General features: G+C 35.7%; 1 protein-coding gene across 1 annotated transcript in view; it reads right to left on the bottom strand.

The window, feature by feature from the left end:
* The window catches only part of LOC129234500 (exocyst complex component 7-like), a 64,223-nt gene that overhangs the window by 23,500 nt on the left and 15,415 nt on the right, over window positions 1-25,308 (bottom strand). The window contains exons 4-11 of the mRNA XM_054868500.1: window positions 23,452-23,557; window positions 19,015-19,132; window positions 18,389-18,433; window positions 16,918-17,035; window positions 14,742-14,811; window positions 6,618-6,682; window positions 6,141-6,205; window positions 4,019-4,125 (exon numbers count right to left, since the gene is read on the bottom strand). Of these exons, the coding sequence (XP_054724475.1) occupies window positions 4,019-4,125; window positions 6,141-6,205; window positions 6,618-6,682; window positions 14,742-14,811; window positions 16,918-17,035; window positions 18,389-18,433; window positions 19,015-19,132; window positions 23,452-23,557 (694 nt within the window). The remainder of the gene's footprint in view (window positions 1-4,018; window positions 4,126-6,140; window positions 6,206-6,617; window positions 6,683-14,741; window positions 14,812-16,917; window positions 17,036-18,388; window positions 18,434-19,014; window positions 19,133-23,451; window positions 23,558-25,308) is intronic.

The following is a 25,308-nucleotide window of genomic DNA, read 5'->3' as shown; positions in this document are numbered from 1 at the left end:
AATTTACACGTAAAGAGGAAGCTTATGTAGCGGAAATGTATGTTGCAGGTACAAACCCTGATGTAAATGTTTGGTATATGGACTCTTGTGCATCTTATCACATGACTCCACATAAAGACCTAATTAACGATTATTGCAAACCTAGTATTCGTCACATAAAAACAGGTAGCTCCGTTATTGAAGTCGCAGGGGAAGGGAGAGTAACTTTACTTTTATCCAGAAATGGAGAAAATGTAAATGTGTCCTTCAGTAATGTTTTGCATGTGCCAAAGTTAACTGCAAACTTACTTTCAATTAAGTATCTAAATAGCACTTTTGGAATGGTTACTACTTTTACTGGAGAAAGGTGTTATGTTTATAAAGATGATCATTTAGTTGCTAGTGGAACAGGTATAAAAAATAATCTGTATTCGCTTGACCTAAGCAGTGAAATGGCTTTAATTAGTAGTGAAGGAGTATCAAATGAATTGTTACATAAAAGGTTAAGTCATTTAAGCATAGGAGGGATAGTAAGACTAAATGATATGGTTGAGGGTTTTACATTTAATGGTAAATTATTAGATTGTGTCTCATGCATAAAAGGGAAAATGCATAGGCAACCATTTTCAAAAGGAAAGGCTAAATGGGCAAAGGAATTGTTAGGTATAGTGCACAGCGACCTTTGTGGGCCGATGAGTGTTTCATCAATAGGAGGAGCTCAGTACTTTATAAGTTTCATCGATGATTTTTCTCGAATGACGATTATTTATTTCTTAAAGAATAAGTGTGAAGTCTTTGGAAAGTTCAAAGAATTTCAAGCTTTTGCTGAAAGGCAAACTGGGAAGTCAATTAAAGTGTTACGTTCTGATAACGGAACAGAGTATGTTAATAGTGAGATGGATAGTTACCTACTATCTGAAGGGGTTCACCATCAGAAATCCATTCCGTATACTCCGGAGCAAATGGGGGTCGCAGAGAGAAACAATAGGACTCTAGTGGAACGGGCAAGGTCTTTGTTAGCAGATGCTAACCTCAAAAAAAAGTATTGGGCAGAAGCTGTTCAAACAGCAAACCACTGCAAAAATGTATCTCCCACAATAGCTGTTTCTGGGATGATGCCTTATGAAAAATGGTATGGGGAAAAGTCAAATTAAGAGTATTTAAGGGTATTTGGCTGTCGCGCATTTGTGTACATTCCGAAGCAAAAGTGATCAAAGTGGGATGTTAAAGCAAAAGAGTTGATGTTTGTGGGTTATTGCCAGGATAGAAAAGGATATCGTCTCATCGATCCAATCAGTTATGACATTGTAAATGCTCGCGATGTTCATTTTTTAGAAAATGATATGTTTTTTAGGCAAAATTGTTCTTCAGATTTTTATGATGATTCCTCATTTAGTGGGAGTGCAGATAAAGGTAACTCGTCTGACGATGAGGATGAAACTATTAAACATGAGAATGACCATAATGAGCTCGACAATGATAATTTAAGAAATGATAGTTTAGGAGATAGTGCAATTTCAGGAGATAGTAATGATGACAATAATAACGATGACGATAATAGTAATGATGCAGCTAATGATATGCCTATTCTAGCTCAACCTCAAAGAGAAGGTCGACTTCAAGATCGTTATGGGGAGTTTGTCACAAATACTACCCCAAACTTGCAAATGCCTACTTTAACTCCTGCATGTTATGTTCAAGCATTAGCCGCAATGCCAGTCGATTTATTTTCTGAACCAAAAACAATTGATGAGGCAGTGAATGGTCCTAACGCAACTCATTGGAAGGATTCTGTTTTAGATACGATTTTAGGTCATATAAAAATAAAACTTGGGATATAGTTGACAAACCTAAAAATAAAAACATCATAGACTGCAAATGGGTTTTTAAAATTAAGCATAATTCAAACGGTGAGGTAGACAGATTCAAAACACGCCTAGTAGCGAAAGGTTTTTCACAAATTGAAGGGATAGATTACAGTGAAACATTTTCCCCAGTTGTTCGATATGTTACATTAAGAGTTCTATTAGCATATGCAGCAATTTATGATTGGGAAATTGATCAAATGGATGCTGTTATGGCCTTTGTACAGGGAAACCTCGATGAGGAAATTTACATGAAAATACCGGATGGTTTTGAAGAACATTACCAGAAAAATCTGGAAGGGAAAGTTTTGAAATTAAATAAAGCTTTGGATGGGTTAAAACAAAGTGGCAGGCTTTGGTATCAAGTGTTAGAAAAGGCATTGATAGAAATGGGATTAAAACAAAGCTCTTTTGACAGCTGTACATACATTAAAATTGATAAAAATAAAGATTTAGTGATAGTAACTATTTATGTTGATGATTTACTTATATTTAGCAACTCTATAAAACTTAAAAATTCAGTTAAAATGCAGCTTATGCAAAGATTTGAGATGAAAGATTTGGGAAGAGCTGATTATTGCTTAGGCATTAAAATTAATCGTGATAGGGTAAATGGGTCCATAAGCCTTGATCCAACTCAGTACCTTGAGAATGTGCTTCAAAAATACTGTATGCACGAGTCCCATTCTGTTGCCACACCACTTGATTTAAATCAAAAACTTGCTAAGAGCCAATCACCGGAATCAGTGAAGGAACCTAAAATAAATGTTCCGTATCAAGCAGCCGTAGGGAGCTTGCTTTATGCCGCTCAAGCAACAAGGCCAGATATTGCCCATGCTGTGAGCACTGTATGCCAGTTTTGTAGTGACCCTAGTAAAATCCATTGGACAGCCGTGAAGCGCATCATGCGTTACATCCGAGGGTCAACTCCAATGACTCTACAATATTCCCGAGAACAGTACTCTGAGATAATTGGTTTCTGTGACGCCAACTATGGAGGCGATATTGGGGATCGACGCTCCACAACAGGATACGTATTCTGCATTGGTGGTGGTGCTGTGTCCTGGAGCAGCAAACGACAACCTACAGTTGCCACCAGTACTACAGAAGCAGAGTACATGGCTTTGTCCGCAGCAGCTAAGGAAGGAATTTGGCTGAGAAAAATAGTGCGCGAATTAGGGATGTCTGATGCACCCATTGCAATATTTTCAGACAACGAGGGTGCAATTCAGCTAACCAAGAACAATATTTTTCATGCACGATCTAAACATATTGACATACAGCATCACTTTGTTCGTGAGGCTGTCACACTTCGAAAAATATCAGTCGAGAAAATTCACACAGATAAGATGTGCGCGGACTTTCTCACCAAAACTGTTAACAAACAAAAACACGAATTCTGTGCTAACTCGATTGGACTTAAGCTATGACCTTTGACTTTATTGTGTTAAATATGTTTCCAATTTAAAAATCAAGTGGGAGTGTTGAAATATTATTTTTAAATACTCTCACTATCACTAGATGGCAGCACTGCTGCATTGTATTTATGTCTTACATTGAATAAAACTTTAGTTCTCCTCTGGCTCTCATGATGGTTGCATGTGTCTGCTGTTGTGGTGTGGTAAGCCTTTCATACAAATCTCAGGTATGAGTTTTTGATTATTTTAACAGTTTCCAGCTCAGTCCGGTTGAAAATTGTTGTTAAAAAAATTAAATAATTGTTGTCTGTTTTCTTTGAAAAAAAAAAGAAGTCTAATTTGTGACTGTTTTTAGTCTCTCCTGCAAAATTAAAAAAAAAAAAAAGATTAAGTAGTTTTTAATACTAAATGCCCTATATATACTTTATTTAACGGCTGTGATAACAACATTACTATTTAAGTATGGCAGTAAAAAGGGCTGAATAGCGAACAATTTACTGATAAAGTCTCCGCACAGAAACTCTAAATTAATATTTTTATTTTATTTATTTATTTTTTTTTCCATTTTTTAAAAAATGTTTGCAGATTATAATGTTATTTTGTTCCAGCGCATGCATTTATGATGTAGAAACAAACAAAATACAAAATTTTTTGAAATATGCTTCAACAGAAAATGTTACTTCGATGCAATTTTTGTCTACAGCTGTTATAAAAATTATCTGCACAAGCTATAATAATTTTTATAGTGAATCTTACCTGCATCAATTTAAGAAGTCCACTGACAGATGTCATAAAAGCCATAATATCAGTTTCTGGAATTTCGTCTTTAGGTTCTGGCAATAGAGATGACTGGAATCTATGTCCTGAAAGAATGAATTTCAATGAATAAATTAGATGAAATGGCTTTAACTAATCAATATGGTATTAAAATAATATTAATCAATACTTTGATCATCAATAGCATTGGAATTTTCTACAGATTTACTAATCAGTTCCAGAGTCCTTTCAACAGCCTGAGGGTGACATGGAAGTTTTAGGAATGCTTACTCTGAAAAATTGTCAATCGTTTCTAGACTTAATAAAATATCCAAACCTGTCACATTGTTTCTTTATTGAAGGGGAAGAAAGTGAACATGACCAGTCTATCAACTCTTAATTGTGTGAAGCTTTGTGGTGGTGGAAAAAAAAAGCTTAAAGATACAGGTTTATTTCTTGTCTAGAGCATTTTTCTGAAGGCCTACCTCTTTTAGATGTTGAATCTCCCCCCCCCCCCTGGATAATAACAAATGAAATTTTTTTTTTTTTTTTGGAGATCATCACTCAAGTGTCTTGTAGACTATAACTTTCAATAAGTGTACAGGTCCATGTTTCACATAAGTTTGTTTCATTTTTAAATTTATTATTATTATTATTATTAGATGTTGATTATATCGCTCATTTGGAAGAAGAGTGCCACAATACGAAGAAATGAAATTTTACAGGAGCAGCGTTTGAAATTGAACTCTTCAATTTGCATTTAGAAAAGTACGTTTAATGTGCTCTCCAGTGGTTAAGATTAGAACAAAAAATCAGTCATTATTTTCCAAAGAAAAAAACGTCATCTGATGCCCTTTAAGCAAAAAAAAAAAAAAGAGAGAGAAAACTTAAAATTTCATATGTTGGCACTCTTTTTCTAAACGAGCAATATGTTGATTTATATTAGCAAAACTTTTAAAGCTAAAACTTCCAAGTGCCTTCATCTCATTAGTACAAACAGTTTTAGAAATATACAATTTCAAAGCTTTGTTAGCACATGTTACTCAAAGCCAATGGCTTAAATTTCCTGGATTTTTAAAAGCCAGATCAGGGTTTTTTTTTCTGTATTGCATTGACAATATCCATCAAACATTTTTTGTCTTCAATTAGGTCAGTTTAAGAAACTGATTTCTTTTTTATTCTTTGATTTCCTATTGAATACTTTCAAAGTTAAACAGGCTCTTAAAAGGAGTGTAAAACTTGTTTGTGAATTGGCAGAAAGGTATTTCAGTAAGAAGTATAAAATTGGAATGTAAAAGAAGGAACAATTGCAATGTGCAAAAATGTCAAATCTTGCTAATTTTACAAAACTTTACAGCTTATGCATGATCTAAAAAGTGAAAAAAATGTACATATTTTAAAAGATCATATGAGGCAATGAGAAGCAAAGGGATGTTATGTAAGTGAGAAAATTAAAATTTGGAGATAACCTATACAAATGGTAGGTGAACTTCTCCTCTGTCTTGGATAGTACTAGTAGATGCTGCTATACAGCATGATTTAGAAAAACTTTTTAATGAAAACCTACCTAGGACCTTATCTTTAAACATATTTTACTCAAAACTTGAAAATGCACAACTTACATCCCTTTGCCTCATATGAAAAGAGAAGAATGATGTTAGAAAAGGGAAAATGTTAGAATAAATCATCTGAATAATATCAAATAAATAAATATTTGAAAATTTTTCAGCATTTTTTTTTTCTCAAAATTTGAAGCTTTATGTCCAAACTAAAGAAACGTATGTATTTACAAAAATTATTTTTCTCATATTTAGGATGTCAAAGTTCAACTTTTTTCTTTGCTATTAGAAATAGCTTGCCTAAAATATCCTTTTTTTTTTGGCCCACCAACTGCAAATTTCCGCTTTGAATTGATTTTTCATGTGCTTTTTAGTTTTAGGTTAGAAGTAGCAAACACATAATGTTATCTCCCTTCTACCATTCCCCAATACATACAGGTATACTACAGGGTAAAAACGTACAAATTAAACTCAACTTAATGTCATGTAACTTTTTATAATACAAGCAGTAAAAGAACTTTCAAACCCAGACAAAAAGATTCAAACATAAAGGAGCAAATTACCAAGCATTGCACTTTCAACAGTGGGTGAATACTTCGCGATGACAGCAGTTGCTTTTCGAACAAACCTGTGAAAAATATTTCTCAATCATAATGTGAAAATTTTTGCAAAATAATGTTTTAAAATCATGATTAAAACTAACCTTAATAAATTAAAAATTGTTGAATAGTTTTATCCAAGTACATAGAGTCAATCAAATCCAGATTTTTTTAAATACATAAACAAAAGTTTTTAAGCCTAGGTATAAGTTATTTTAAATATTCTGCAACAAAAGAGATTTAGGTAAAAAAGTAAAATGCACGTGACTAATAATAGGATCTTATAGGAATGCCAAAGGTAATAGTGGAGTCATAAAAAATTTTCTGAAGACAGTGTAAAATTTTCTTAAACTATGAGGAAGCTCAATTTTCAATTAGTAAATCAGCACAACAGTTTATCATTCAAAGTAAAACTTCAAGTTAGTTTTAAGGAAAACTTACATTTGTTGAATATTCTTTGGTGGTCTTCGAGGAGTGGACTCTTTTGCTATACTTCTTCTACTTCCCTATGCAACATATTCAGACAGAAGGAAAAACAAGCATTAAAGAGAGGTTTTTTTTTTTTAAACAGTGAGAGCAAAACACAAAATCAAAGATAGGTTTCCTTCATTTTTTGCATTCAAAAAGTGAAATTTTTTGATGATTACTTTAAAAAAAGCTTAAAATTATTTTACGTGCTAGATGACCATAGTGAATTGCTCTTTACGTACTTCTTCACAATGACAAGTACTTTTGGGGAAGTAAGAAATGAGCAGTTTTCATGACAATAATTAAATAAGTAACCAGGCAAATAAAGTTTCAAAAAAATTAACACATACAGCGCAGCCATAATGTCTTTAACTGAATAAAAAAATAAGCATAAAAAACCAAATATAATTCGGCAGTTGATCACTTCAACACAGCATAAAGACATTGATACAGTTTCTACTCATGTCAGTATATCATTGCCTCAGAGCAACAGTAAGACATTTAATCCCAGGAATAACACTAAGATATCCTACTGTTGCTTTAAGAATGTGTTGACATTTGTTGAATATTCTTTGGTGGTCTTCGAGGAGTGGACTCTTTTGCTATACTTCTTCTACTTCCCTATGCAACATATTGTTACAAATTCTGTAAATAGTAATTATTGTAGGAACGTAACCTGTAAATAGTTTCCCGTAATGAATATACAACCCCTTTTTTCATTCGGCTAAAGTATACGACCCCTATTTTCTTTCTTTTCATTGATAACGGTCTACTACTTTACAGAAGCGTGTGGAATATTTGAGAAATTTCTTTTCGGTGTATTTAAGCCGTTAGCGATGGATAAACAGTGAGTTTCGATTGATATTTCGAACTGAGAAAATTTTTGCTCTGTTTATAGCGAGGCATTTTGCTATGTTGTTTTCGTATTTGGAAGTAAATACGTGTGTAAACGTTGAGTTTACGGTGTTGTGTGATAATTGCTTAATTGCTGATGAATAATTTAGCAGTGGTTGAAGATCTTTCCTGTACATAGTGTAAATAAATTTCCTGTGTTTTTATCAAGAACTGTGTCTTCATTTCAAGAAAGTGGAAGTCGCACCGAATCCGTTACAATTTGGCACCCAACGTGGGGCTTCTTCTGGACTTTCTTGGAGTAAGTGACTTTGGACATTTTTTCATAAAGACTTTTTTTTTGAATTAGGACTTGATTTTTATGGTGATTATTCGCGCAATGGATGAACAATTAAAACAACTTCTTGACGCAATCACCTCTGTGAAGAGTGATATGGCGGCTAATCAAGAACAATTAAAAAATGATATGGCGGCTAATCAAGAACAATTAAAAAATGATCTGGCGGCTAATCAAGAACAATTAAAAAATGATATGGCGGCTAATCAAGAACAATTAAAAAATGACCTGACTGCAAGTATGTTGGCAAATCAAGACCAGTTAAAAAGCGATTTAACGGTGCTGAAAAAGGACTTAACGTCTAACCAAGAAGAAATTAAAAACGACCTTATTTCGGTAAAGACTGTGATGGAAAATAAATTTAATGACATAGAGCATCGAGTTGATGCTATTGAAGAGAAATTTAATACCGTTGAAAGCCGATTCAATGCTGTAGAAAATAAATTTGAAGATGAAGATAGAAGATTTCATCAACTTAAAGAAGAGATCTTTAAGGACGTGGAAAGGAGATTGGCAACCGCGGAAAGCAGCTCTGTACAGTTTGGCGCTCCCACATCGGTTGCTCGACCGTCCATTAAACTTGCCACATTTGATGGGAAAACTTCGTGGCAGGTTTACAAAACTCTATTCATGATAGTGGCGGAAGCGAACGGATGGGACTCTGCTACCAAGGCCTTTCATCTTGCAGCATCCCTGAGAGGTGACGCAGCGAACATTCTCCAGACCCTTCCGGACAGCCAGTGCCTGGATTTTGCCGCCCTCACATCTGCGTTGGAGCTTCGCTTCGGTGAGAAGTGCCAGAAAGATTTCAGCCGACTCCAGTTGAAGTCCCGTTTCCAGAAAACCGGGGAAACCCTGCAAGAGCTAGCGGCGGACGTCGAGAGATTGTCTCATCTTGCTTTTTGTGACTGTCCTGCGGATGTTCGAGACAACCTGGCACTCAACTACTACATCGACGGGGTTCGAGATCCGGAAATCCAGAAAGCTCTACGGATGGCGGATGTCAAAGACCTGAGTTCTGCTGTTGTGTATGCGATGAAGTTAGAGGCCGCCCAGCAAGCAACCCGCAAGGATCGCCATTCAATCCGCGGCGTGAAAACTGATGAGCCTGATCCGGTTTCGTCACGTTTTGCTGAACTGGAAAAGCAAATAAAAGAAATTGCAGGAATCCTCAAAAGGACTTCGGCTCCCAAGGACCATAATGGACAATCACTTAAGTGCTGGAAATGTGGTGGCGAGGGTCACTTACGAAGAAACTGTGAAGCTCGTCAAGAAACCAGAGGGAAGAGCACCTCTCCCTCGCAGGTCCAGGAAAACTAAGCCATGGCAATCTCGCGGGGCGGAGGTCGCCAAATTGGAATGAGCCCCATCTTAAAGTTTTCCAGATTTCATCGACGAGTGGCGGCAGTAATGGACTGTTTGTTTACGCATATGTAAACGGGTTTCCATGCGAACTGATTATTGACACTGGAGCCAATGTTACGATCATTAGAACAGATGTGGCTCGTCAATTTGGACTCAACATTCTGTGGACGCCGCCCTGCGTTACCCTCCAAACTGTGACAGGTGACAAGATCGAGATTGAAGGTAAAGTGAACTTAGAAATTGTGTTTGGAAATGCCATTTACCATCATACCGCATTCGTTGCTGCTATCATAGACCCCTTCATTCTCGGATTGGACTTTTTAAAGAAGTATGACTTCAACCTCGACTTCAAGACTAACGAGCTGCATTCGACGAGAGAAGACATAGCAGTCTTTCCCGCAGAAAGTAATGTAAAATCCGCTCATCAAATAATTGCCCAAACAGATTTATCAATTCCCTCAAGGTCAGAATCAGTAATACCCGGCTCCATTGAAGAAAGCAATAGTTTTAGATTTGGACTCATTGAATACCCCAACTTAAGCAATAACCCAAAAGGAGTGCTGGTAGCATCTACGCTTGTGGACCTTTCTAAGGATGTAATTCCTGTGAGAGTCGCCAACGTGAGTGAAAGGCCAAGGAATATCCAGAAAGGCGAAGTGTTAGCAACTTGTACTCCCGTAAACTGCATCATTAGAAGAATCAATTCCCCCGAGACTGTGTCTTCTGAGTCCTTGACATCGAAGTTAATTGGGAGTGCGCCATTATCGAAAGATCAAAGAACTGCTGCGGAACAATTGGTGGACGACTTCAAGCATCTGTTTTCATCTACATCGGAGGATGTTGGCCGTACGAATTTAACGCAGCATAGGATTTACACTGGAGAACACCCCCCTATTAAACAGCATCCAAGACGACTACCGTTCGCTAAGAAGGAAGAGGTTGAAACCCTTCTGAAAGAGATGAAGGAGAATGATGTAATCGAACCTTCATCCAGTCCTTGGGCCTCTCCCATCGTCTTGGTCCGAAAGAAAGATGGCTCCACCAGATTTTGTGTCGATTACCGACGACTGAATGAAATCACCAAGAAAGACAGTTACCCTCTTCCACGGATAGACGACACCTTGGACACTCTTTCCGGACACAAGTGGTTTTCGACCCTGGACTTGAAGAGCGGCTACTGGCAGGTTGAGATACACCCTGATGACCGAGAGAAGACAGCGTTTACAACTGGACAAGGCTTATGGCAGTTCAAAGTGATGCCCTTCGGCCTCTGCAATGCACCAGCTACGTTCGAGCGTCTTATGGAGACAGTGTTAAGAGGACTCTCTTACGAATCCTGTCTGGTCTACTTAGACGATATCATCATCGTGGGACGCAGCTTCGAAGAACATCTGGCAAATCTTAGGAAGGTGCTGCAAAAGCTTAAGGAAGCCAATCTGAAGTTAAGCCCGTCCAAATGTAATTTGTTCCGCCGGGAAGTGAACTACCTTGGTCACATCATCTCTTCTGAGGGTGTGCAAACCGATCCAGAGAAGGTATCTGCGGTCAGGAGTTGGAGTCGTCCCGAAAACATCCATCAGTTGCGAAGTTTCCTGGGGCTCTGCACGTACTACAGGAAGTTTGTGAAGGGTTTTTCCAACATTGCACGATCTTTGCATAAGCTGACGGAGAGCAAGCAAAAGTTTGAATGGTCCAAAGAATGCGAAGATGCATTTCTACGACTGAAGGAGGCTTTAACATCAACGCCTATCCTCGCCTATCCTCAGCCTGAAAAATCCTTCATCCTGGACACTGATGCGAGCAACGAGGGAATTGGAGCTGTTTTATCCCAAGAAATTGACGGAAATGAACATGTCATCGCTTACTGGAGCAAATGCTTATCAAAGTCGGAGCGAAATTACTGCGTCACCAGAAAGGAGTTACTGGCCATAGTGAAAGCTGTAGAACACTTCCATCATTACCTCTACGGCCGAAAATTTCTGCTTCGGACAGATCATGCCTCGTTAACTTGGCTTTTGAACTTCAAGAATCCAGAAGGCCAGATAGCCAGATGGATACAGCGGCTCCAGGAATATGACATGGAGATCAAGCATCGAAAAGGGTTATCTCACGGTAATGCTGACGCTTTATCAAGGAGACCCTGTCCTGAGAACTGCCACTATTGTTCCCGAATCGAGAAACAGTATGGAACGACTAGCCCTACCGCCTATCAGGTGACAGTGACTCCAACATCATCAGAACCTGATCCATGGAGTGATGACCAAGTTCGAAAAGATCAACTTGAAGACCCCGACATAAAACCAATTTTAGAGTTCATGGAAAGTGACAGTCGACGCCCTAGCTGGCAGGACATTTCCATCTTCAGTCCTGCAACAAAAAGATACTGGGCTTTATGGAACTCACTCCATTTACGGAACGGCGTGCTACACCGGAAATGGGAATCTGACGACGGCAAGACATCTAGGTGGCAGTTACTACTTCCTCGATCCAGGATTTCAGATGTTCTGAAAGAAATACATAGTAGTGCGACTGGAGGACATTTTGGTGTCTTGAAAACTCTCAATAAAGTTCGGGAGCGCTTCTTCTGGAGCAAGGCGAAGGATGACGTGGAGAAGTGGTGCCATTCTTGTGACGTCTGTGCTGCTCGTAAAGGACCGAAGAAGAGAAGCAGAGGGAAGCTACATCTGTACAACGTTGGAGCTCCTTTCGAACGAATTGGGATCGACATCCTGGGTCCTCTACCAAGAACTGCTGATGGGAACAAATACATTCTTTTTTCCATCGACTACTTCACCAAATGGCCGGAAGCATATCCCATTCCAGATCAAGAGGCTACTACCGTAGCAGAGACTCTAGTCCAACATTGAATCTCGAGATACGGAACACCTTTGCAGATTCATTCCGATCAAGGGAGGAATTTCATCTCTGCTGTGTTTAAGGGCCTATGTCAAATTTTCGGAATTGAGAAAACTAGGACAACACCACTACACCCACAATCGGACGGCATGGTGGAGAGATTTAACCGCACAATCCTGAATAATCTCTCACTTATGGTATCCAGAAATCAACAGGATTGGGACAAGAAGCTACCTTTGTTCCTGCTGGCCTACCGCAGTGCTGTCCACGAGACTACCGGATATGCCCCATCTCAGATGCTCTTCGGACGAGAGCTTCGGCTACCTTGTGATCTCGTCTTCGGTCGTCCTCCGGGTGCGCCTTCATCGCCTGAGGAGTACATCCAGGATCTTCAGGCCCGGTTGGAAGACGTTCATAACTTCGCACGAGAGCGAATCAACATCGCGGCGGAGAAGATGAAGACCCGATACGACACAAGGTCTACTGGACATGAATTCAAGGAAGGCGACAAGGTTTGGTTATGGAATCCCATCCGATGGAAAGGTCTTTCACCCAAATTGCAGTCGCATTGGGATGGACCCTACAAAGTCCTTAACCGACTGAATGACGTCGTAGTGAGGATCCAAAAATCACCTAATGCAAAACCTAGGGTTGTACATTATGATCGGTTTGCCCCATACTATGGCCATAGTTCATGAGTATTACATAAACAACCATGGTTGATAACATAAAAGTTGTAGATAATTTTTGCTTTTAATGTTTAGTAATATTTCTTGTTATTATTGTGTTTTCTGTATCTGTTAGTTATTAATTAATGTGTATATTTGTAAACTTGTGATAGAAGTTTGGCACCCTTTCTGGGGATTGTACTGCCCGGGACGTGCAGTCCTTGGGAAGGGGGCAATGTTACAAATTCTGTCAATAGTAATTATTGTAGGAACGTAACCTGTAAATAGTTTCCCGTAATGAATATACAACCCCTTTTTTCATTCGGCTAAAGTATACGACCCCTATTTTCTTTCTTTTCATTGATAACGGTCTACTACTTTACAGAAGCTTGTGGAATATTTGAGAAATTTCTTTTCGGTGTATTTAAGCCGTTAGCGATGGATAAACAGTGAGTTTCGATTGATATTTCGAACTGAGAAGATTTTTGCTCTGTTTATAGCGAGGCATTTCGCTGTGTTGTTTTCGTATTTGGAAGTAAATACGTGTGTAAACGTTGAGTTTACGGTGTTGTGTGATAATTGCTTAATTGCTGATGAATAATTTAGCAGTGGTTGAAGATCTTTCCTGTACATAGTGTAAATAAATTTTCTGTGTTTTTATCAAGAACTGTGTCTTCATTTCAAGAAAGTGGAAGTCGCACCGAATCCGTTACAATATTCAGACAGAAGGAAAAACAAGCATTAAAGAGAAGTTTTTTTTTTTTAAACAGTGAGAGCAAAACACAGAATCAAAGATAGGTCTTACCTCATACTTTACCTCCATTAGTTCAACTAATGGAGGTCACATAGGTAATGGTAAATTAGAACATAATTTGGATCCTATGGCATATATTCATAAAACAAGGCATAGATAGATAATGCCTTGGTAGACAAAAGAATGTCCAAGCAGGAGTCTATTTTTCTCCATGTATTCTTCAACATTTCTGTACCTCAGAACCAGAGTGACATAAGTCCAAAAATTGTGATTTTCTGTTTATTAGTGCATTATATGCGCAAGTTTATTCTGCATCGAGACATGTGAACGAAATTCTTTAAAGAAAATTCTTTTTCAATTTATTACCCGGGTTAAAAGAGCGCGCGTCCCATCCTTTACCTGCGCCAGAAAAAGTTTTTTCCTCTCTATTGTAAAACTGTCTAGTAGAAATCACTTCTTTAGATTTTCTTTTGGATGTAGAGTGGAGCTCCAATTATCTGAATCAATTGGGACTGGACCACATTCGGATAATCAAAAATTTGGACAGTTGAATTTTAATTAATTAAGCTACTTTTATTAAGTCCTGTATGTGTTTTGAAAATGGAGAAAAAAGCTACTTTCAAAGAACAGCAGCTATTTAAATAATTAAATAAAAAGTAAACTCTTATAATGATAAGCATACCTTCAAGTGTTGTACATTAGAAGTCAATAATAAAACTGCACAATGAGATGGTGATTCATCATTTCAAAAAAACTGGGCATACACTAGCTTCGTAGTGCAATCTTTTAAAAAAATCTCATTAGTTTTTTTTTTTTTTTTTGAAATCTATTTGAATAATCGGAGTTCAGCTACTTGGAGTTCTACTGTACATAAATCACAACAACAGTTGAAGATAATGAAATACATATGGAGAACATTGTGGCTAATGTAGCAGTTCAAATGTCTAACAAACATACCGACAAGAGTAGTTTAATAAAAACTTCATGTCTTTAAAATGTATGAAGAAGAAGCATAACCTTAGTAATATTAGTTTATGATCAATAAATTCTTTTAACTAAATAAAGATTTTATGACACCCAGTATATTTATGAGGGCATATATTCATAAAACAATAGCAATTTTAAACTCTGCACTCATAATTCAAAAAAAGAATTGTTTTAACTAGATAAATAACAGAAGAGATATTGTCTATGTGTATTATCACTCTCCAGTAAGAAGATTTTCGAAAAAAAAAAAAAAAACCTTAAACAGCAAACTTCCTTACCATTTGTGGAGAGTTCTGTATACTAAGAGTATTGCTATTTCCACTTGCATTTTTCAAATGATCTTTCAAGCTAGAGTTTTGAAGAAGACATAAATACATTTAGACTGGATGTAGAAAACAAAATTTGTATTCACAAAGCAAATGTACAAAATATAACACAACAACAAATTCTGAAAGAAATCTACAATTTAGAGTGAAAAAATAAAATTAAATTTCAGTGAAGCGTGTAAACTTTACAAAATTCTCATAAGACCAATTTAATATTTGCTTCTGAAACATGGTCATTAACAGCAAGGGAAGAGAAAATGTTGACAATCTTCAAAAGGAAAGTGCTACGAACTATTTTTGGTGGTACCAATTACAGTGGTAATTGGCAATGGAGATACAATTTTGAACTTTACAAACTTTTTAGAGAAATTGATATTTGAAATTAACCAAACTCAACAGAATGAGATGGGCTGGTCATCTTTTGAAAATGGAAAATGATAGAGCTGAGATGAAGGTTTTCAATGCAGTCCCTTTTGGACAATGACCATGGAGTAGACCAAAAAAAGAGATGGGTCGACTGTGGATACCGATTTTGACATTATCCACAGTCAGAAACTGGAGGTCAAAGGGAAAGAGGAGGAAAGCCTGGCGGGATCTCCTAAAGAAGGCCAAGGCCCACAACGGGCTGTCATGCCATTTATGATGATGATGAAGTGTGTAGACAGGGACTGATTTACGGCAGGGCATTCGGGGCCCGGGCCCGGGGCACCAAAGGAAAGGGTATTCGAGAAAGTGTAAAAGATCTTTAAAAATCTTACTCCTGTGATTTGGAGGAATCTTTTCCTGATGAATTTATTCATATTAGTTCAATCATCGGAAAAGAAAGTTTAATAACCGAAAAGTTAAAAAAAATCCATAAACTTGGTAAATGGATACTTTTGCCAACGTAGATATAGCCCTGAAATTGTTTTTGACTTTGCCAATCTCCAACTGTAGAGGAGACCGATCATTTTTGCTATGGAAGAGAACTAAGTGTCCTTTTGCGTACTCTCATTTCTGATAGTAAATTATCTTCATTAGCTCTATTATCAATAGAAGGAAGTTTGACTGCAAAACTTGGTTATAAGGACAATATAGAAGAATTTACTACAAGAAAACAAAGGAACGCAGAAAGCACATTATAATTTACCTTAACCATCATAGTTTCTCCATCTGCGACTGTAAAAAATTTTCTTACATGAAAATCAGGAATTTATTTTAGAGTTTTTTTTTTCTATCAAAATAATATCCAAAAATTACCTTCAAAAAAAAATTTTTTTTTGGGGGGGGGACACCATATTTGTCAGTGCCCTGGGGTACCCAAGTGTGTAAATCGGTCCCTGCATGTAGAAGTAGTTCATAAAACAGTTTGCAAATACAGTTTGCACTTGATACTTCCCAACATTTCCAAAATTACACCATTAATTCATTGAAGAAACTTGAAATTTATTTTAATTCCCAAAAACTAGTTTTATTTAAAGTAGTTAAGTAGATATTAAAAAATAATAAATGAATAAACAAAAAATGTAAATAAATAAAAACGTTTGTAAGTACATTTTACATTTGTATATGTAAAAAAAAGCATGTAGTGGAACAGAAATATCCTTACAAAAAATAACTTTTAGTACAATTAAACCAATTTAAAAAGGAATAATTTAAAAGTTTGAATAAAGTATTTCCCCTTAACAAAACAATCCCCCCCCCCAGTTTTATACAGTTACAATGTGCACACAAAAATTAAATAACCAGGCACAGAGATCATATGGTGGTCATTAAAAACCCTTCTTAATGAAACCAAAGAGTTTCAAATAACATGTTTGGGAGTTCAATTTTTAATATTTATTGGGGAAAATCCCTAGACTTGCACATTTGAGCTCTAAAATTACTTATGATCACCCTCCTAATAAGCGAGTTTAGTTTCGAAAATACTCCCTTCCAAACCGGTAGGTGGATCCACTTTTCATCATAGCCGATGATCAAAAGTAACAATGATTCGATTTCATGAAAATGCTAATATAAATTTTTTTCCTACGAAATTTTCAGAAGAAAGTTTTTCCTAGGAACCCTATGAACTGTGCAATTCAAAATATTTTTGAACATATTTATTTTAAAGTATTTTAAAATAGAAAACTTATAGAGGCAAGCTTACTTTTGGATTGAACGTGTGAGAACACCAGAGCGAATTGATGAATAGACACTAACAAAGTCTTTGATTCCATGTGCTTGAAGCCAACTGCTGATTTTAATCAAATCTTGCAGTACACTGTCTGTTTAGAGAATCAAAATGAGAAAGAGGGAGGGGGAAAAAAATCAAACAATTACATTTATATTCAGTAAGTTACCGCCCTATAGCCAGGGCTAAGGCAGAAATACGCGAAATACACCGCCAGCTCAGTCAATTCCAGCCGAGGACTGCAGTTTCGTGCTTATTAGCACTCATCAGCCCGGCATAGGAAAGTGACTGAGCTGGAGATGGAAAACCTCTTAAGGGAGCCAAGAGTGCCAAACAAACTGGTAGCTAATACAGAATTAGCTCTGACCAGACGAGTGACCGAAGCAATGGTTCGGTTCAACTCGAATTTTGAAGGCAAGGCAGGTATATTCAGTAAGTTACCGCACTATAGCCAGGGCTAAGGCAGAAATACGCGAAATACACCGCCAGCTCAGTCAATTCCAGCTGAGGACTGCAGTTTCATGCTTATTAGCACTCAACAGCCCGGCATAGGTGACTGAGCTGGAGATGGTAGCTAATATAGAATTAGCCCAGACCAGACGAGTGACCGAAAGAATGGTTCGGTACGACTCGGACATTGAAGGCAAGGCAACTTCCTTAAGAGGTTTTTCCATCTTCAGCCAGAAAAGCTCTGTTGTTGTTTAGACATTTTATTTTAAATGAATAGCAAACTTTCGAACACCATTATCATAACGAACACTTTGCTCCGCGTGATAAAATCCAGACAGAATGCCACATGCGTGATGTGTAACGCGTCAGAGATTTATGCTTAGGCCACGCCGTTTCGTTGAATGTGTTACTGGAAAATCCCACCAATCACGTTGGTACTTTCTTGCTGCTTGACTGCAAAATGTAACGTTCTGCGCTGAACAGCTTTGCCAACCGAAATATTGTGCCGAATGTTGGCTTCAAACGAAAGAATTCTCAACGTCGTTTACATCACGCCTTTAGAGGCTGCTCTCAAAAGTACTGGAAGTAAAAGGAAACTTCAACAGTTTGTAATTTATTGTAAAATTAAAACCAAAAACTTAAAAATCATACAAATCTGCCATAAGACCGTACAATCGGGCAAAACGTCCAAAAATCATACAATGTACGGCTAAATAATACAGTTGGCAGCTATGCACATTACACAAAATAGGTTAATGTTTTCTAATTAGAACTGGCATAAAATTAAAATACAAGTATTATAGTAATTTAAATCAAATATTTGGTATTCGGCCCAACATTTCATAAGAATATTAACCAAATATTTGGTACAAAACTAGTGAATATTCTTATAGTTTATGCTTTGCCTAAAAACATCCTGAATTATATACAATACCTAGGCATTCTATAAAATGTTGGAATTTCACACTATTTAAGAAAAATTACTTCATCTGCATACCTGGTAACTGCTCTGCAGCTAATTTTTCTTCATCTGGTTGCATTTCTATAGAAGAAAATATTGTCAAAAATAAATATTTACTTATAGAATATAAAAAGCACTTGATTTTTTTTATTAATGTGGTGCTTAGTTATTCAAAGAGCGCTACTTTTAATACTCAGATAGCATAGAAAATTTAAGAAGTGGATTAAAAGCAAAGCAAAAATTATATTCACAGATCACAAATTAGAATTTCGTAGAGTATTTATGTTTGCATTTACGTTTAACAATGAAATATCTTAGGTTTAGCTTGTTTATGAAATTAAACTAGACTTTGATTAGTAGAATTTTGAACGTATATAATTAGATGTTACTATTAAATACAGCGTATCTACAATAAATGTTCACCAATGTCAATAACATAAATGAATGGGATCATCATTGTTAAGACTTAACTTTCAATTTGAACTAATGTATTTATTCTTATAATGAAATCACTGATTTTTGTGCTTTTATCAACACTAAGTCTGTATTACAGAAACAGCGAGAACTTTAGAGGAAAGAAAATTTAATTTTTTCAAAAACTTATTAGTTCCTCTGTGTGATGGTTAAGAGCACAGAATTACGACTAAAAGAAAAAAACTCACCTTCATCCATTCCTAACATATCCAATACAGTTACAGCAGGAATGGGTTTGCTGTATCGTGAGAGCAGATTTCTAAATTCAATTTGTAATGAATCTACGCCTTGATCAAAGAGAGCTGTCTAAAAAATTGAAAACAAAGGCAAATATTTAAATTAAAGCATAGTTTCCTTGATCATGGTAGTTATGGATTACTAGAGTACGAAGAAAGCAATAAACAACAGTTTGAAATACATTAATGTCCAGAAAATGTTAAACAGAGTTGTATGCAGAATGCAAGAGAAAAATTGAAGATTCAAAGAAGTTTACAATAACAAACATGTAATGCAGGAGTGCTCACCTGTAGGGGGGGGAGGGGTCATGGCTCAGATTATGGCACTGAAATTTTAGGGGGGAGGGTTGAGGGGCATTCCTCTTTTTTTTATAAGGGCTCTTGCTCTTTATGAGTCTTTTTGATAATTAAGGAGGAGGGACAGGTGCCTTGCTCTTAGGAGGAGGCACCCCTGTAATATGACATAAGAAATGATTTGCTTTTTTTAAACTTGAATTCTAGAAGAGCAATAATAACTTCCAACTAGAATTTTACAAAGCCAACCGCTTTAGTGCAAAAGTTTATACCAGACATGAAAATCAAACAACCCTATAACAAACACTTTCTTCAGCCTAAACTAGATCATATCCAAAATAACGAATACCTTTGTGCTGAAAGTTCAAATAATCAGTAATCCAACGTTATAAAGCACAAAAATTGCAAAATATTGCAGACACGTGTTTTGGTGCTACAAGGAACACCTTTTTTAATGCAAAGAAATGTGAGCTTCTGGATGAAAAATCGTCCGAGAAAAGATGATTTTTTCATCTTTTCTCGGATGACTTTTCATCCAGAAGCTCACACTTCTTTGCATTGAAAAAGGTGTTCCTTGTAGCACCGAAACACGTGTCTGCAATATTTTGCAATTTTTGTGCTTTATAACGTTGGATTACTGATTATTTGAACATATCCAAAATGTTAACTTTTTAAAAATGAGATGCGAATTTTTTTTAGCTTGTTGGAAAAGACACAATAAAACTAGAAATGAATATTCTTTAACTATAGCAAGTATCACATGTAAGGAACTGAAGCAATTACAAGGTATGATACAGTGAGTAGATTGATTTTAAAACTACATTAAATTCATATAAGACTATGCTAAATCTCAGTTTTGTGTCCACACACATAGGTGTTCCCCAGTTATATTACTGCCCCCCCCCCTTTCCTGACTTGATATACAACTTTTAGTAAAAGATCACAGCAGAACGGGGGTATTTACGTGATTGTTTGAAAATGGAGTTGCAGAGTTTGGCTATTTTTTAAGAGCAACTCTGCAAAATATGGAGCAGTTGGCAACCCTGTATGTATCACCTCTAAATCAAACTGCCTTTTCATTTTATGAGTTCTAATTTAATGGCTGTATGCTAAAAAAGCACTTGTTGCTAAAGTTTTATATGTTAATGCATATATACAGTCACGCTCGTCATAGCAAAGTGGTATATAGCGAATTTATAGCTATGACCAAGGTCTGACAAATCCTAGATGACTTAAACAATACAGGGAAGTTAAAATAAGTTATTTTAAAGAATGTTTAAACCAGTTTTATTTGATAATGAATAAATACCTTTGTGCTGAAAATTAAAATAATCAATTATCCAACTTCTTTGCATTGAATAAGGTAATAAGGTATAATGTAACAAAAAAACACGTGTCTGCAATGATTTGCATGTTTTGTGCTTCAATACGTTCGATAATTGATTATTTCAGTTTTTATTTGGTTTAAATACGATGTTTAAGAAAAACAATTTGAATTTCTAAAAGTCAGAAAGGTTTTAAGAATTAGCAAATGAATATTTAACATTCACTAATTCCTTGATGATTAATTACAAATTTAAGAATAAAATCTTGTAATTTCATTTTATCATATGTAGTTTTCTGTAGAGGAAATCTTGTTTAAGAAGCTTTAACCATTAAAAAATAACTATATGAGGCAGTGAGAAGCAAAAGTATGCAAGTGGACATTTTCAAGTTTTGAATAAAACGAGTTTAAAGATAACGTCCTAGGTAGGCTTTCAATGAATTTTTTTTTTCTACATCATGCTGTACAGCAGCACCTAACAGGGCTACTAGTACTATATCTTGTCCCACGACAGAGGAGAGGTATTTCCACTATTTGTACTGATTATCTCCAAATTTTTAATTTTGCCACTTAACATCCCTTTGCTTCTCACTGCCTCATATGTAAATATGCCTTTGCATAAATAATGAAAAAAATAATTTATTATCAGGCTTAAGATGTGATTACATGTACCCACGAATAAAACATTATAAATTAATTTCCTCATAAGTATTTTTGACTGTAAAAATACAAATAATGAAAATATTCTTTGAAACCCTTCAATAAGACTTTGGCATGAAAACTAGTGTTTGATTCTTCTTTCATTCATATAAATACATGAATCTTAAGTAATCAAATGATGATGAAGTTTTGGCTGAAATATGCTTTTTGCTCTAGTATGAAATGAATAAAACTGAAAAAAAAATGATTAATTTAAATTCTGAATCCAAATTATGTTTTTCGCAATCACGAGCTGCGACAGGACTGAATTTATTGTTTCTAGAAATGGCTGCTGTCCCCCAAGTTTGTCCCTCATCCGGGGCAGTTACATATGTATAGTTGTGTGTGTGTGTATGCACGTAGGCCTGTGAAAGCATGCATGTGTGTAGGACATGGACGCCACCACCCAGGAGAAGTAGATTCTGGGGGACAGTGCTCAGGACCAGAGGAGCCGCACCTACAGAGGCCAGTGGGAGATGGTGCTGCAGAGCAAGGGCACTCATATAAGGAGGCAAGGGGGGCTTGAGCCTCCTCCCTTGAAATCAGAACTTCCTTGCTTTTGGTACTTTTTTCTTCGCAAAAATGTAAAAACATTTTTTCTCTAGCCGTTAATGAATAAGTTATTAAAAATGACAAATTTTAATAGCTCTAATCTGTCCTGAAATCGGTTCCCATGGAGAAAATACCCTGCTAAACCATGGGAAAAATATCTGAGCCCCCCCTTACAATTTTGCATATGGGCGCCCGCTGTAGAGGCCTCTGGTCCAAGCTGAAAAAAGAACCACAACATCAAGGATGGTCAAGTGAGAACAATAAGCAATCAGGATTGCCCAAAAAAAAGAGAAAGGGATAAAATTTATAAGAAAAGTTGGGACTGATTAGAAATCTCAACTTGATTTTAAAAAAATAGAAAACTTGCATTACGTTTCTTTTGCTTTAGTAAATTTATCAATCTGTTATTTATGTTTAAAAGCTTAGCTGGTTACTTTGCATACACAGGATTTTACATTTTCCAAAAATGTGTAATTTTTGTGAAAACATTTGGGCATAAAAGATTTGGTAGTTCCAAAAAAAAAAAAAAAAATCCATGAACAAAGGGAAAAAAAAAACATTTGGTTTAAACCAAATAACCCTGAAAAAATGCCTACATGACCAGCTTTTGTTTCGAACAAAAATCGTTTAGCAGCCATAATACACTGGATTTTCCTACAGACTTGAAGAAATAACTTTTCTGGCACTTAAAATTATATTTTCAGCTTACAGTTCTTGTCGGTTTCTGCCTATTACATAAGAGCTTCAATTCTCTTTGACGAATTACTGTGTTTCATTGAACTTTTTATAGCAAAAACTTTCATCTGGTCCCTTTGACTTTGCTTTAAATAAGCATGACTGTTTATACAATAAAGATTTTTTAAATAAGTTTGACCTTCTGAAGTGTAGCCAGCAACAAAGGACAATATTTTAATCATTAAATCTATATGACAAATATGACAGTATAAAATATTTAAATAATATATGTGCTTCATCTTTTATTAGTTGATGAAGGATAAATTAAAACTTAGAAATAATTTGTGTGTCAGTTTTTTTTTTTTTTTGGTAGAGCAGCATTCAACTTTAAGATTTTTGTCTAAAAATTGTTTTAATGATCTACTAAAATTCTACTGTACATCTTTTAGTACTGTGGCAGTCTGAAGAAAAATCCATTAGTATAGATATGTTGTAGATACAATTGGAAACAAAACAAATTTAGTACATTTTTTTCAACTTATGAAAGTTTTAATAAAGCATCAAACATTCTACACTGAAACAATCTAGAATCTTTAAAAAATTCTTTTTTCCCCCTTAAACTTAATGAAAAATAATTTTTTAGAGAAAAACATACAAGTCAGATAATTATTGATGAATTCCTGAAGGGATCTATTTCCACGGAAATATATTTCATGGTAAGTTTCTTATCCGATATTGAATATAGAAATTTTAAAAATCATTTCAAGTGTGAAAAAAAGTGCAAGAAGTATTGAAGTGCAAAATGAAACAATGTTTTCATTTGGAATAAAAAATGTAACACTTACAAGTTCTTCTAGCTCAGAACAACCTTGATTATTTTCAGAGAAGAAAGTCATGGAAGACTGCACTTTTTTCAAACATTCTAAATAAGACTCCAAGCAACCACTGGGACTAAATTTGGAAGAAAAAAAATATGAATAAAATTTTTTTAAAAACTCATATCTTAGTTTTTTGGCACAGCTAAATAATAAAAAAAAAGTTTCTTTTCACAACAGAATTTTACATAGCTGATTTTAATATTTATACATTAAAAGAACTCTGCAAAATTATGTTTGTATTTGTGTGTGGTTTCAAAATGTCCAAGAGACCCCATAACACCTACACCCTTGAAATTTGGCACAATATTACTTTGGGGCAATTGTGAAATATAATGAATATCCATAAGGGCTTGAAAATAAGTAAAATCTATTTTTGACTTATAAAATCCTAACAACTACTTTAAGAAGGGAAAAACGTATTGGTATCATTTAGCAAGCTCACGTACTCCCATAACCCTAATGATCCATTTCACCATTTGCAGTTTTTAAGAAAGAGCATTATACTAAATTGTGTAGTTTGCTCATCAATATAAGATAAAAAGATGTTTAGATTCGACTCTGTTAAAGTTCTTTTCTATAAAGAGTTCTAACCAGACAAGATTAAGCTTTTATTATAATGCATAATGATCATGATAAAAATGATTGAACTCCAAGAAATGAGTCATTCCCACAAAAATAGTACAAATTATGAAAGACACTTTCATATTTTTAAAAATCAATTTTAATAATTACCACCCATTAATAACATGTTCCAATTGATTCTCCACTTAACTGTGGATAATCAAGTGTATCAATTTTGGTTCATACATAAGAAATTTATGAAGAGCTTCAAATTTTGTTTGGGAACAAGAAGAGGGGGGGGGGGGGGGTACAAGGAAGGAGCAAAGTCTCCCACAGTTTTTATTTATAGTCTAAGTACAGTTGAACTTGGTTAATACGAAATGTTAAATGTTCTTGAATTTGTTTGTATTAGCTGTTATTCGTAACAACTGTGAAAGTGTAAAATGGGAAAGAAAAAATGCATATGTATAATTTACTATGCTTGTATTTATTATACAACATAATACATTGCTAGTCATTTATACGTCTAACATTTCACAAGCTGATAGTGCTTTTCTTTTTATGCCACCCACCATTGGTTTGTAAAGAATTACTAGAAAAAACAGCTTTAAATTTATAAGAAACATAGATGGTCAGGATAAATAGTATGGATTATTTTCTTTCATGAACTAGAAAAGATAAGCTAAGTTACAATGTGACATAACCTGCCTTATTGATGTTCTAGTTGAGCATAATATCTGTGGTACAGGGATTTTTATTGTGTTTGATTGTATTAGCGATAACTGAAGAACCTATTTAAAGAAAGGCGATAATGGAGCTGGGGAAAAGGACAGGTGGTAATACCCAAATGAAAAGATAGACTGTTTTATTAACAAGTAGACCTACCTGTTCAAAGTTCAAAGGTAAACAACAACGAGTTTCAACCTTTTCATTCTCAGAATAGCAACAGGGGAGAAATATCTTGGCTCTAACAATAGCCCAGTCTAATACAGTTCAGAGCATCTCCCACCCCCTTAATAGCTGAGAGCTAACAAGCTTGAACTTGGGGATAACGAGAAATAAATAAATAGGGGTGCCTCCCCTTTAAGAAGAAGGGTGCCCCCTCAATATTATAGAGACCCCCCCCCCCAAAAAATGAAAAAAAAATACCCCTTCAAACAACTTCCTTAAAAATTTCAATGGCGCAGTCAGCGCCATGATCTCCTCCTAGGTGGGCACCTCTGTGTAGGGGGAGGGGTGCATTAACCACAGTCATTGTCGGTT

Source organism: Uloborus diversus, chromosome 1, assembly GCF_026930045.1.
Source record: "Uloborus diversus isolate 005 chromosome 1, Udiv.v.3.1, whole genome shotgun sequence".
Classification (NCBI taxonomy): domain Eukaryota; kingdom Metazoa; phylum Arthropoda; class Arachnida; order Araneae; family Uloboridae; genus Uloborus; species Uloborus diversus.
This window is presented reverse-complemented; position numbering and strand designations above follow the sequence as displayed.